General features: G+C 35.1%; 1 protein-coding gene across 1 annotated transcript in view; it reads right to left on the bottom strand.

The window, feature by feature from the left end:
- SESN3 (sestrin 3) overlaps positions 1 to 12,828 on the bottom strand; it is a 59,416-nt gene that overhangs the window by 8,230 nt on the left and 38,358 nt on the right. The window contains exons 5-9 of the mRNA XM_016206773.2: positions 10,034 to 10,270; positions 9,217 to 9,391; positions 4,146 to 4,264; positions 3,171 to 3,361; positions 977 to 1,121 (exon numbers count right to left, since the gene is read on the bottom strand). Coding sequence (XP_016062259.2) covers positions 977 to 1,121; positions 3,171 to 3,361; positions 4,146 to 4,264; positions 9,217 to 9,391; positions 10,034 to 10,270 — 867 coding nt within the window. The remainder of the gene's footprint in view (positions 1 to 976; positions 1,122 to 3,170; positions 3,362 to 4,145; positions 4,265 to 9,216; positions 9,392 to 10,033; positions 10,271 to 12,828) is intronic.

The following is a 12,828-nucleotide window of genomic DNA, read 5'->3' as shown; positions in this document are numbered from 1 at the left end:
TCCCAAAATGTATTACAAAAAAATGACATATTTAAATTATTTTGGTAACTTTCTATAGGTGGGACATATTGTTAGATACAGTTTTTTGATAAGTGAAGAGAATTTCTAGATGTAACCTAGTAAAGGGAGAAAATCTGCAAACATAAACAGGGCCTAAAGATGCGTCAAGGAGAGATGCTGGAGATACAATGGATATTTATCAGGTGTGTGATTGGTTCTAAGACTTCAAAAAAATCTGTTAAGTATTGAGGCCATAACATTCTCTGTCAAGGTCATACAGTTATTTTGTCACTATTAGGACCCTAAAAGATTTTTTTTACTCTCAAGCTTGGGAACAGTGGGATAAATAGAAGCTTCTTGGACTTAAAGGTCAAAAGACCTCAGGTTTAAGGTCAGTTCTTATACTATAATGTTAGTCAAGATCCTCAGTACCTATTAATTCTTGAATAATGATTCCTCTATATCCAAAGAAATATTTTTATATAATAATATATTTGACTCAAAGGTCCTGCATTATATTTTTAACATACTAAATTACCAAATTGGAATGAAAAACTATTGTTTTAATAGGTTAATTCTAAAGACTACAGTTAAAAAGAAATCTCTATATGCCTTTAGGGCCATGACATAATTACACTTAACACAATATCTCAGTAGGTTTGACTTTTATTGTTAGAATGATGGACAGTTTTCCAAATGTACTTTAAAAATGTATCTATATTCAGATCTAATTTTTCAAAGGCCAATGCTAAACTTTTACTTTATATACCACATAAACAAAACACATAACCAAAATTTAGTTAATAGTCAATAAACCTGAATTTAACAACTTTAAGACAAAAAGATGGCTAGATAACACCACTTTCATTTCTTTAATGGCACTCATTTATTAATATTTTTATGCATAATTTTTCATAATCATTACTTCTTATATTGAACATCTATCTGTGATATAGTGTTTAGTCATGAAACACACCTTTTCCGAGTGTTTGAACTGACGCCAGTAACTATCATACATGCGCTTGGTAGTTCTCTCAGGATAGCAGGTCACTGTCTTAATGTAAACCTTCAGGCTTCGTTCAAGTAATTGGTTAACTTCTCCGTAATCATAATCATCATACCTATGAGCAATGACAACAGCTTTTTATAAAGACAAAAATCACAATTTCTGATTTCTAAAGTTGTACCAGAGACATTTATTGTCCAATAATTAAAAACCAAAGGCTAATCAATTAATTCATCTAAAAAATATTTATTGAGTGTCTATTATGTACCATGTACTTTCCATATACTCTTCTAGGCACTGGTGATACACAAATGAACAAAATAGACAAAAATCCCTGGTCTCACGGAATTTAAATTCTATTGGAGAGAAAAAGAAAAATTAAAAATATAAACATAGTACATCAGATGGTGATAACTGGGATGGAGATAGAATGAAACTGGGGGCTAGAAGAGGGGCTGTGATTTTAGATGGGATGGGCAGAAAGGCCTCTCTGAGAGGGTGATGTCTGAGCAAATACCAGAAAGAGCAAGTGCAAAGCCCTAAGTAGGAGTCAAGTGTTTCAAGGAGGAAGGAGTAATGAACTGTGTCCAGTGCTACTGACTGAAATTAAGATAACTGGAAACTGACCACCGGAAGCAGTTATATAGAGGTCACTGGCAACCTCAGTAAGAGCCATTTTGTTAGTGAGGGAGGAGTAAAAGCCTGATCTGGTAGTGGGTTCAAAAGAGAATGAGATATGAGAAAATGGTGAGAGTAAATATAGAAAATTTTTTCAAAGAGATTTGCTGTGCACAGGAGCAGAAAAATGAGGCAATAGCTGAGGGAAAGCAGGATGAAGAAAAAAAATTGTTAAAAGATGAGAGAAATTATAGCATGTTTATATACAAATGGGAAAGATCCAATAAAGGGAGTAAAGGTGAACATGCAGGATCTTTAGAAGAGAGGAGATGGGACTCTGTGTCAAGTGCACAGGATCATAGACAGTTCATCCACAATAAGAGAAAGGAGCCACAGGGAATAGGCACAGAGGCAGACTAAAGGGTAAATACAGTAGTGGGGTTTTGTAAAATTTCTGGTCTGTATTTTCAGTTAATTTTTAACCCAAACATAACACTGAAAAAACAGTATCTAGAGGATTTTATATAAGTTTTATTTAGTAGCATCCCATAGATAAATATAATCACCATAACATTTGTTATTTATTGTCATGAATACAATAAACATTTATCACAACTGAATTAATTCTATTGGTGTTTCTTTTTCTTATAGGTATAATATCTGCTTTAAAATGTGATGATTCTGTGTAACTTACTGTCTAGGACAGTAAATGGGTAGAGAGCAGTTATTATTTACCAATGTAATAGTGTCTTTTAGGTAGAATGTTGATTTTTCAGGAAATTTGTTTTTTTAGTTGAAATTATAGAAAATACTTTCCTTAACAAATTAAATTACAATTCCATTTGAAAAAGGCTTAAATTGAATGCATTTATAACAGGATTTTCTCTTTCTGCAAATTTATCTTCACAAAAACCTTCACAATCAGCTCAAAAAGGCATATTCTCAAAAAAAAAAACCCAAAACCAAACAAACGAAAATGTTTTCTGATTAGACCATTTTCATTTACTTATTGTCCTCTCAATGCAAATTTTTAAAATTTAGAGGCTATTAATTTACACTGATAGTTTTATTTCAGTGTAGTTGTGTGAACTTATGCAAGCTTTATGAGGGCAGAGTCTATCTTCGTTTTATTTGTACCCAAATTTCCATTCCTTCAAAACTAACCAAGCAACCAACCAACAAACCAACCAACCAACCAGCATTTATTAGTGATCTAAAGGAATACAATGTATGGTTTTTAAGCGCTAATTCTTCCAGGAAGGATTCTCAGACCGAGCCTGATTTTATCCTATCTCCAATGATTCCTGATACTTTTTTCCCTCATTAATAAATTGTTAGTACTGTATTTACATATGCGTGTTAATATTCACAACAGTTAACCATAGAAAAAAAGCCCTTCTATAAAATGGAGTTAATTGTTTAAAACCAGAAGTCCACATGTAGTATTTCCTCCCAGGAACTATATACCCCTAAACAGGATAGAAGTAAGAGTCGTGCCAGAATTTTCTTTTAGAAATTTATAAAACGGTCTCCACAGTGAGCATACCTGATTCCAAACATACAGTGAACATAGTTAAATAAAGCTCTGCGCAGCATGGTTGTGTCAACATCCTCGTGGGTGGCCATAGTGTTATAGGTGAGACTGTAGACCATGCGAAACTTTTCATCAAGAAGATGTCCAATGTCAGAATAAAGTCTATTCACCAGGGAGAACCCATGATTTTCCCAGGTATAGTCCTAAAAGAATAAAAATGTATACAATTACAAACTAGGCATTCTTCATTGACATAAATTCTAGGTTTTTATTAATTATAACTATTTAAGCAAGTAAGTGAAGATATTTCAAATTTATTTCATCAGCCTGTAGACTGGAGTGCTATGTTATTTCCTCAGTGTGGTCCAGGGTTTAGCAGTCGGTGATAAACTGGCTACTTCCTGTGGTGAAGTACTATGCAAACTACCCCCTTATCTGAAAGGACCCCAGACGATCTTAACCCATTCCTGTGATCAAGCCTATTCAGTGACATGGATAGTTAGCAGATCATCTGAAATGGGTGCAAAGGAATTCAAATTTACACTCTCTTTAGGGGTCACATCACTATTGTGGCTATGTTTTCCTAGGGGTGCGGAGGGGATAGCTCTTAAGCCATCAGCTACTGGTTTGTGATTTTATTAAAAAATGTCTTATTATAAATGTGATACATCATTTGGTTTCTTCTCTGTTATGCTCTCCCCCCTAAAATGGTATGCATATTCTACAACTACAATGCGATAATGCAAGTAACTGAATAAAGCAGTTTCCTCTTGTCTTCTTAATGGGGAAAATGTTGAAATAATAATCCATCTATTGGGACATCAAATTAGGCTAGGCTGAAAACTAGATTAAATAAGGAAAGATTTATAGACTCTATCAAAATGACCAATAATTTCTTTAGAAGTCAATTTATTTACATTTTAACACTTCACAGTTAAAATAACAGTATTTATTCCCTAGTTTCTCTGAAATAAAGACATCTCATACCTGAGCTCGGAATGTTGGCAAATGCTCCTCTCCTCGTCTGGCAAAGTCTTCATACCCAAAACCTGGGTCTTCAATATACCGAGAGACATCAGCTGTTATAATCATGTCATCCTCAAAATCTAAGAGCAATAACAAACAATGTAGTGTTAAGGAAACTGTACATAGAACAATGAAACATCCCCATTTTCCTCCACTTTTTAGCTTTTGGATTTCCAAAGTGAAAATATTGACAACCTGGCTTAAATTCATATAAAATATCTACTGCTGAAGTTTTGAATACAATTTCATTACCAAATACTGGCCATCTTAACATTTAGCTATAGTTACTCAGTCAAAAAATTGACTAAATTGAAATACCTAAATAGTAGTAGCTCATTTAGAAAGAGGGAAGATAGCATAGGCCTTTGAATAAAGCTTAAACTTTTGATTTCTCTGGGGATGATGTGGGGAAAGAGAACAGATGAAGGTAAAGACCACTTTAACTGAATTGAATGTTAAGATAGATTTTGTTAAAATTAGATAGATGGTCTTTCATCTGGATGTATTTACAGGGAAAATTCGTTCATTTTTAGTTTACCAAGAGGCATATAGGGAGAAGGGCTGTGATGGGAAAACAACAGGGAGGAAGGGGACTTTCGAGAGCCACTATTATTCTTAGCTGACTTGCTGCTAGTTAAGCAGGAAGGGCCTGTTTGTGAAAATTCACTGAGTTCTACACCTAAGATATGTACGCATTTCTGTGCACATGAAAATAAAAGGTATACAACATATGGAGTAAACAATGTGCTAATGAGATTGAAAATGGAATGCTAACAAAGTGGTATTAAGGAAGGAAGACTACAATAATATCTTAAGACACCTAACTTCTGCATATTTGATAATAATAAAAATTTGCCACAGAGAAATTATAAAAACCTAATGCATGTTAATTTGGTATAAAGATAATTCTCTTTTAACTCACTTTTTAAGGTTAGTTTTTACAATTACTTTTTCCTGATTTAAATCACTAAAAGGGAATGATCAACCTGTATTTACTACTTTCTGTTCTCAAAAATAAACATACATTTTCAAAATAAATGAAAAAAACTAGCTCTTTCCACTCAAAGAACAGTATTTTCTTAGTATTTTAATTAATATTAAATACATTCAATATTTAATAAATATTATATAATGTTAATAAACCAAATTTATGGTATAATAAAAAACTATAATTCTTAACTGGACAGTGTTGATAGGCTTAATAAACAAGTGCAATTATAGTAATTCACCCAAAAGACCTGGTAAACTAGTAGTACCTTCATTAACTTTCATCTTTGCTATTTCATGTAAAGCCTTGCAATAAGTATTCTTTTCTCACAAGTTTTGACCTTTCCTTGGGACACTAGCATGCACTAACTGGAGTGCTTGATAATGGCAAGAAAGATCAGGTGCCCAGGCTACCCAACTTAGGAAACATTTGATTAAAATCCTTACCTAACTTCCTTATTACACAAAACGAGACTGGCATTTGTTGAGTACTTATTACATACCAGGTACTGTGCTATGTACAATGTGGATTAGTTTAAGATGATATAGAAACTTGTAAACATTGAACTACTGAAATTGGTCTGAAGCTCTGAAATGACCTTCGGCTCTCTAAAAGAGAAATCTCAGGCTCTCCCAGCCTACCCCCAGCCACTCTACTGTCTCCTGATGCTCTAGCCCTCTTTTCGGGGTAAACAGAAACACTTTATAAATGGTGTTTTCACTGCATTGTCTTAACATTTACCAATGAGGTTATGGTTGGCTTAATTCAGTCCATCACATAATAATCAGTAGAAATGAAGCAAAAAAATGAAAAATGCAATTGCTGAGGCCACTATGGAAGCTATGAATTTTGTGGAATGCAAAGTAAAATTAAACCAAGCACAGCGAGTGATAATTCAACTCTGTAAAATAGTTTTTCTCTTGAAGTGATTCCCCCCCCCCCCCCCCCCACTGTACAACCTGGTAGAGTTGACTATTACTTAGCTGGTTCCTTTGACTTTGATGTTAGTTTTTGTTTTGCTCATACACATTTTCATGTTGACTTTTAAGCATCTTTAAACAATAGAGAGTAACTAACCAAATAAGATAAAAATTTATTCTACTAATACTATCCATTCATTCATTTTTAAATTAGGAGTCAAATGAGACATGTTTTCTAGGCAATTTTGTCTAAAGAAATGTACAAAGATCTCTCAAACCACACATACCTTTTTCTTAAATTTATCTTAAGAAGTTAATGTTTTAAAAAAAATTAAAATTAGTACTCTGATCAACAAATCTAAAGCTCTCATTTAAATTCTACCTAAACAAAAATATTTCAGTCTGAACTGAAAGGAAATAGTATTTTGCACATTCTGCACTCTTCTGCCCCTAAGAAGTAACTATTAACAAAATACGGAAAATGTTATGTTACAGTAATGAAACACCTTTCTAACTTGAAAAACACACACACAATAAAAGCTAGTTAACTCTGTTACCAAGCTACAGAATACACCCCTGTATAACACTTTAAATATTTATTTTCTTCAAAAGACTGGAAAAACTATTCTTAGAATCTCCACATGGAATCTGGAATGCTTTATCACACTGGTCAAATCAAAAGATTTATTATTATTTTTTAACCAAGAAATTTTTTATAGAAAAAATAAATGTCTATTTCCATTTTAAAACATGGTAAGTTTATAAAAATGACTCAATTAGCCAGTGCATGAAGTCATTTTTTTATGTTATCTTTGTGTGACCAGCAAATTTAGTACTGGGAATGTTTAAGAGTAAATAATGAAATGATTTATTTCCTTGAATGATTTACAAACGATACAGCCTCTTCTGTTAAAATCAGAACAAAATTTCTGGCTAGGGGCTAAGACTTCCTAGTCAAAAATGCACTTTAGAAGGCAGTAAGTAGTTCCTGCTCAAGGGTCCAGGAGAGAGAGAGAGAGAGAGAGAGAGAGAGAGAGAGAGAGAGAGAGAGAGAGAGAGGGAGACATCGATATGAGAAACACTGATCAGTTGCCTCCACATGTTCCTTGACTGGGGATTGAACTCACAACCTTTTGGTGTACGGGACTATGCTCCAACTGAGCCACCCAGCCAAGGCCCTAGGCTTATTATTTTTCTTTGTCCCATTTGTTCTCCCTGGCTGATTTTATAATCAACTCTTTTGATTTTAACCCCTAATTATATGCTGAAAACTTCCAAAACTTTATCTTGAACTTAAAGCCCTCTCCTGATCTTAAGGCTACAACTCCGAGTGTGGTGTGCAGACCAGCAGCATTTGTATCACTTGAGACTATGATGAAGTGTAGCCTACCTGGTCCCAGCCCAGACTGACTGAATCAGAATCTGCATTCCAGCCAGATTCCACCAAGGGACTCACACCCACAGTAAAGTTGAGAAGTGCTGTACTAGACATCTCCAGACTGGATGTTTTATAGACATACCAACTCCAAATGTCTAAACTATGGCAGCGTACATGTTCCTTACGGTTAGAAAGATCAGATCATCACGATAAGACCCCTGCCTACCTAGTCAGCTTCCTTGTCACATTATCTACCCTCATGATTTATGTCCTAACAGCACGGCCATTTGTTCCTGAAGCAAGCATCCTGTTTCCTTACCACCGTGCCTTGGCTCAGGCTTAGGTGCTGTTTACCACCAATTCCCATCCCCCAGCCACTGCCTGACATCCCTGCACTCAAGATTCTAAGACTTAGCTTAGAGCCAAATGGTTGGAGAAAGTTATCCTCTAGGAACCTTTCTGCCCACACTTCTCCCCCACCAAGACTGGGTTCAGGGTCCTCTTCTAGGCTCATATGCCTTTCACATTCTACTATGTATTGTAATTATTAATTTCCTTCCCACTAGCAATGACAGCTCCCAGGAAGCAGTAATCCTGTCTCATTCAGGCTGAAAATCTACCTACCACAGTGTTGAGACTCTACGTCCATGGGGTACTCAAAAAATATTTGTAGAATATTAAGTAACTAAACCACCAGGTTTCCCTTTTGGGGGATTTCTTACTGACTAGAAGCTCTGAGAAACTCAATATACTTGAGTAAGTAATATACTCAATTTTGTAGATAAAATCTTTCATTAAAAAAAGATCATCATGGGAAATGATAAAAGGGAATCTTGCTTTTCCTGGTAAAATTTCTGCGAGCTATTGGTTGATGCTATGTTTAAAGTTAACAAACAGGTGTGGTCAAATCAATTACTCTCAGAATTTATGAGAGTAACCAGTCTTTAGACTAGTCATTTTGAAGCCTCCTTTTAAGCCAAAATGGAACTCCATTTTAAAAATAAATGTTATGTAGATTGATGACTTTGAAGGGTTTAAGCTTTCTATTGCATCTATGCTATTTTAGTAACATTTATTATGTGGTGTTCAATATCTTTCTTAGTCACAATTGAAAAGTTTCCCTCCTATTTCAAAGTCTCTTAGAATCTTAGATAAAAAAGTATTTTTAAAACTACAGCAAAGAAGCCTAACTTTAAACATGAAATAAATTCCTCCAAATTCAATCTAAGAAAATGACCCAAATAATACATTTTTATAAAATTCCAAAGATTTCTCCAAAGAAATGCAAATGCAAATACAATGTAATTTTAGGACTAACCTGGAAAAGCAGCAGTGTGAGAAGAATCCTCCTACACACTCCCTGCCCACAAAAATGGCAAAGATATTTTTTAAAATCTATTTGAAATAGAATTTCACTTATCTTTAAAGAAAAAAAATCACAAAAGTAGGATGAATTAAATATTTCTATCTAACTTTATAAGTAACTGGTCTGCTTTGAATAACATTTTCTCCAGGATAGAGTATGGAGTAGAGTTGGAAGTTCCTCCCTACTGGGTGTGAAATGTATTCAAAGATGCTCCAACCTAAGAGAGGAAGCAATGGTGTCAGGTGTACCATCCACAACGCAGAAGACAACGAACCAAAGGACCGTAGTAGCAGAATCATTTTTACATATCCACATGGGGAACACTCAAGGTGGTCTGTCAGGGTTCCAAGAACAACTAAAAGACAGTGAAAAAAAGGCACCTGAATGAGGAAACGAGTGAAAGGTATCTCCAGAGACAACGAACAGACTTTCCTTCTTCTCCTTCTCAAAGCGAGTGGTCATTTCTTCCTGAGATGCGTCTTCATCGTCTCTTTCTTCTTGAAGCCTTTTCATCCTTTCCATTAAGGCCTCCAGCTCGCTTAGAGAGCCTACAATCTAGAACCAGGCAAGATAACGATTGTGTTATGGAAATTAGAAATGGTTCCAGTAAACGTCTCCACCTCCCAACGTCACCTTACTGGATACAGTGGCATCAGTACTATTATTAAGTTCCTAAGTGGGTTTTCGACTGACTCCAAAGAAAATCATATCACAGATTCAAACGTTTTCAGAAGTTTGATGTTTTTGCCTCAGCTATAAAAATAGAAAATTTATAAATATAGATATATTTAATCTAGAATTCTAGCATTTGGTATATATTATGGGTTTTTTTTAATGAGGCAACTTCAAATTTTTAAATTTTTCTGTCATAAGATATATTTTCTATTGGTCATTACAGACCAAAGATAAACTGTTCTAGGATCTATTGTTCAAAGGGTCTAACGTGAAAAGCCTAGGATCACTGGAATGAACCACTGTTTTAGTCTTTATGATCTGTCATAATATCTATCCGCTTTAAAAGCCTCTTTGAGATAATTCAGAACTTCAGGTACAGGTTAAATTTTTATAGTAACAAAAATTATGCTAAAATATTTCAAGTATATATATCCTGTTTAATCAGAGAATAAATTCTCTCTTGATACGTTTAATGTTAGGAAGTGTAAAGGCAAAACAGTAAAGAGGGTTAAGAAAACTGACCCCAAAGTTGTTGCCTGTAAGGGTTGCATTCTCTATGTTGTTGTCATTAGCGAGGTCACAAACGCAGAAATTGTTGACTGATATTAGCCTGAACCCATTGGAGATTTCTGGATCTCTCTCTGGATTGATGCCACTACCAAAAACAAAGCTTGCCAAAGCATGATAATGTGCCAGTAGGACCACAGCATGTACCAGTTCAGGCAGAGACCAATTATTTTCTCCAGTTTTGACAAGTTTCTGAAATTGGAAAGCAAATCAAAGTAAAAATAAAAATCATAGAATGCTTCAAAGCAATTTTAGAAAGCATGGAAAATCTATCAAATTTCATATATGTTCATTTACAGTAATAAAACTTAAAACTCTCTTCTAAAAATGTTTCATATGTTAAAGGTATGGCTTTGGTCAAACAATATTACATTAAAACTATCAAACCTAACAATATAATTTTGTTGTGGCTTCTTCTAAATTCATATATGTGTGTGTGTGTGTGTGTGTGTGTATACATATATATATACACACACATATATGAACTTCTGCTTCCAAAGCACTCTCCATATTATGTTATTTTAATAAGATATTTCAGAGAATCAAAGAACATTATATCTAGAAGGGGCTTTAAAGATTACCTAGCACAACCATTCATTTTAAAGTTTTAAGGTAGAGCCCAGCCGGGTGTGGCTCAGCGGTTGAGCATCGACCTAGGATCCAGGGAGATCACAGTTCAACTCCCGGTCAGGGCACCTGCCCAGGTTGTGGGCTCGATCCCCAGTTGGGGGCATGCAGGAGGCAGCCGATCAATGACAACTCTCTCATCATTGATGTTTCTATCTCTCTCCCTCCCTCTCCCTTCCTCTCTACAAAGTCAATAAAGATATATTAAAAAATAATAATAAAATTTTAAGGCAGAGACCCTACCTTAAAAAGTCATATAAAAAAATCCAATTCAGTAAGTCAACACTGTAAATTTTTAGATATCTTCTCTGTTGGAGAAAGACCCTACAGCAGATGATAGAAACTGTACAATACTACCTGGCATGTGAATAAAAACTTTAAAAATTTCAAAACACTTTTTCATATGCTAATGGACTTGATATGCCAGCCGAATGATGGCATCACAAGTGAAGCCATTAAAAACAGCAATCTCTTCATCCCCACTTTCTCTAAGAGCCAAGCCCATCTGTTAACCCATCAGGGATTCTTTTCCAAGTGTTTGTTTTCTTGTCTGTCTGTCCATCTGTGTGTGTGTGTGCGCGTGCGCGTGTGTGTGTCCTGCTGCTCTCTGCAAATCTAAAACTTTAATTTGGCTCACTTACTGACTAAAAACCAAAACCAAAAGACTGCTTTTGTTCTACTCTCCATTATTTAACTACATACACACACACACACGTAATTTATTACCAAAAGGTCAGGGAAAAGAAAAGGGAAAATCAATCATATTCTACTACTTTATAACTTTTACACATCTCCTTTTATTTTTATAAGCATTATTATATAATCAGAGTACACCTCTATTTTTTTCTGTTTTTCAAACTTCACATTTTGACACGTTTATTTCTTAAAGGCTACAGTTTTATATTAATGGTTAAGCATGGGCTACACTGTCCAGTTGTGGCTGAACAGAACTCCTTCTCCATTCCCTTACTGCCAGCATACAAATTGGTTCTACAATATTTTTGTTTACTTGCTACTATGAATAGCATCTTCATGCTATAGCTTTGTTCGTATTTTAGAAACAATTCCTGGAAGGATTTTTAGGGCAAGGGGTATTAATATTTTTTATGACTTTTGATAATACTGACAAAGAGCTTTCTAAAAGGATTGGTAGAACTTAAAGTGCTTTTGTCAGTCTTTGCAGGATTATTAAACCTGAAAGGATAGCCAGTATGCATTAGTTTAGATTTCTCACCTCATGTTCACTTCTTTTTTATTTATTATAAATAATCTGGTTTCTTTTTCAAACAAACCCCTGAAGCTACTTTCTATTTCTTTTTAGCCCTTATCTTATTTGATCTCTGCAGAATTTACATTTTCCTCACTTCCTTCTTGAAATTAATCTCACTTTCACTATTTTTTTTTAACCCTTTCTACCCTGAGATGGATTCTTCTTCATCTCCCCAGCAGCCTCCTCCCTTTTCTACTTGCCTCCACAATGTTGGCTTCTCAAGTCTACCCACGACCTTCTTTTCTTATACAATCTCTCCCTGGATGGATCATTCATCCCTTCAACCTGACCTTTGCTTATTTGTAAATAACTATCCTTTACCTTGAGCTACAGATCTGCAGTTCCTCCAGTAACTGGACATCACCACATGGCTGCCAAGTCTCCTGCTCCTAGGCCTGTGGGTGATCTCCTGCTCATGCCACTGCTTTGTGCCGAGTCAGAAGGCAGAACCTTAGGATGGTTCTCCTGCCCCAATCCATTCTCCATCCTCACGTTCTGCCAGTCACCAAGTCCTGCTTATTCTCATGCAGAATAATTACATATGGTCTGATCCCTCCTCTTCATCTCCCTATTGCTTTAAAAATGTCATCTCTCAGGTGGATTACTGCAACTGTTTCATGACTGGCCTCCCTGCTTCTAGTCCATACCATTTGTAATTTATCTTCTGCATCAACAAATGTGCTCATATTACAACTTAGTTCAAAACCTTCAATAATTCTTGATTCTTTATCACAGTGATCTCTAAGCTCTTTTGAGCACATATATTTCTGACAGTAACAACTGGGAGCCCATCCCCTGATAGTATATACATTTATAAATTAACATGTACTTATAAAATTTTACATAGACTAGT

The sequence above is a fragment of the Miniopterus natalensis genome, chromosome 11, assembly GCF_054644295.1.
Source record: "Miniopterus natalensis isolate mMinNat1 chromosome 11, mMinNat1.hap1, whole genome shotgun sequence".
NCBI classification, from domain to species: Eukaryota; Metazoa; Chordata; class Mammalia; order Chiroptera; family Miniopteridae; genus Miniopterus; species Miniopterus natalensis.
The sequence above is the reverse complement of the archived record's forward strand: the minus strand, read 5'-3'. Positions and strand labels throughout refer to the sequence as shown.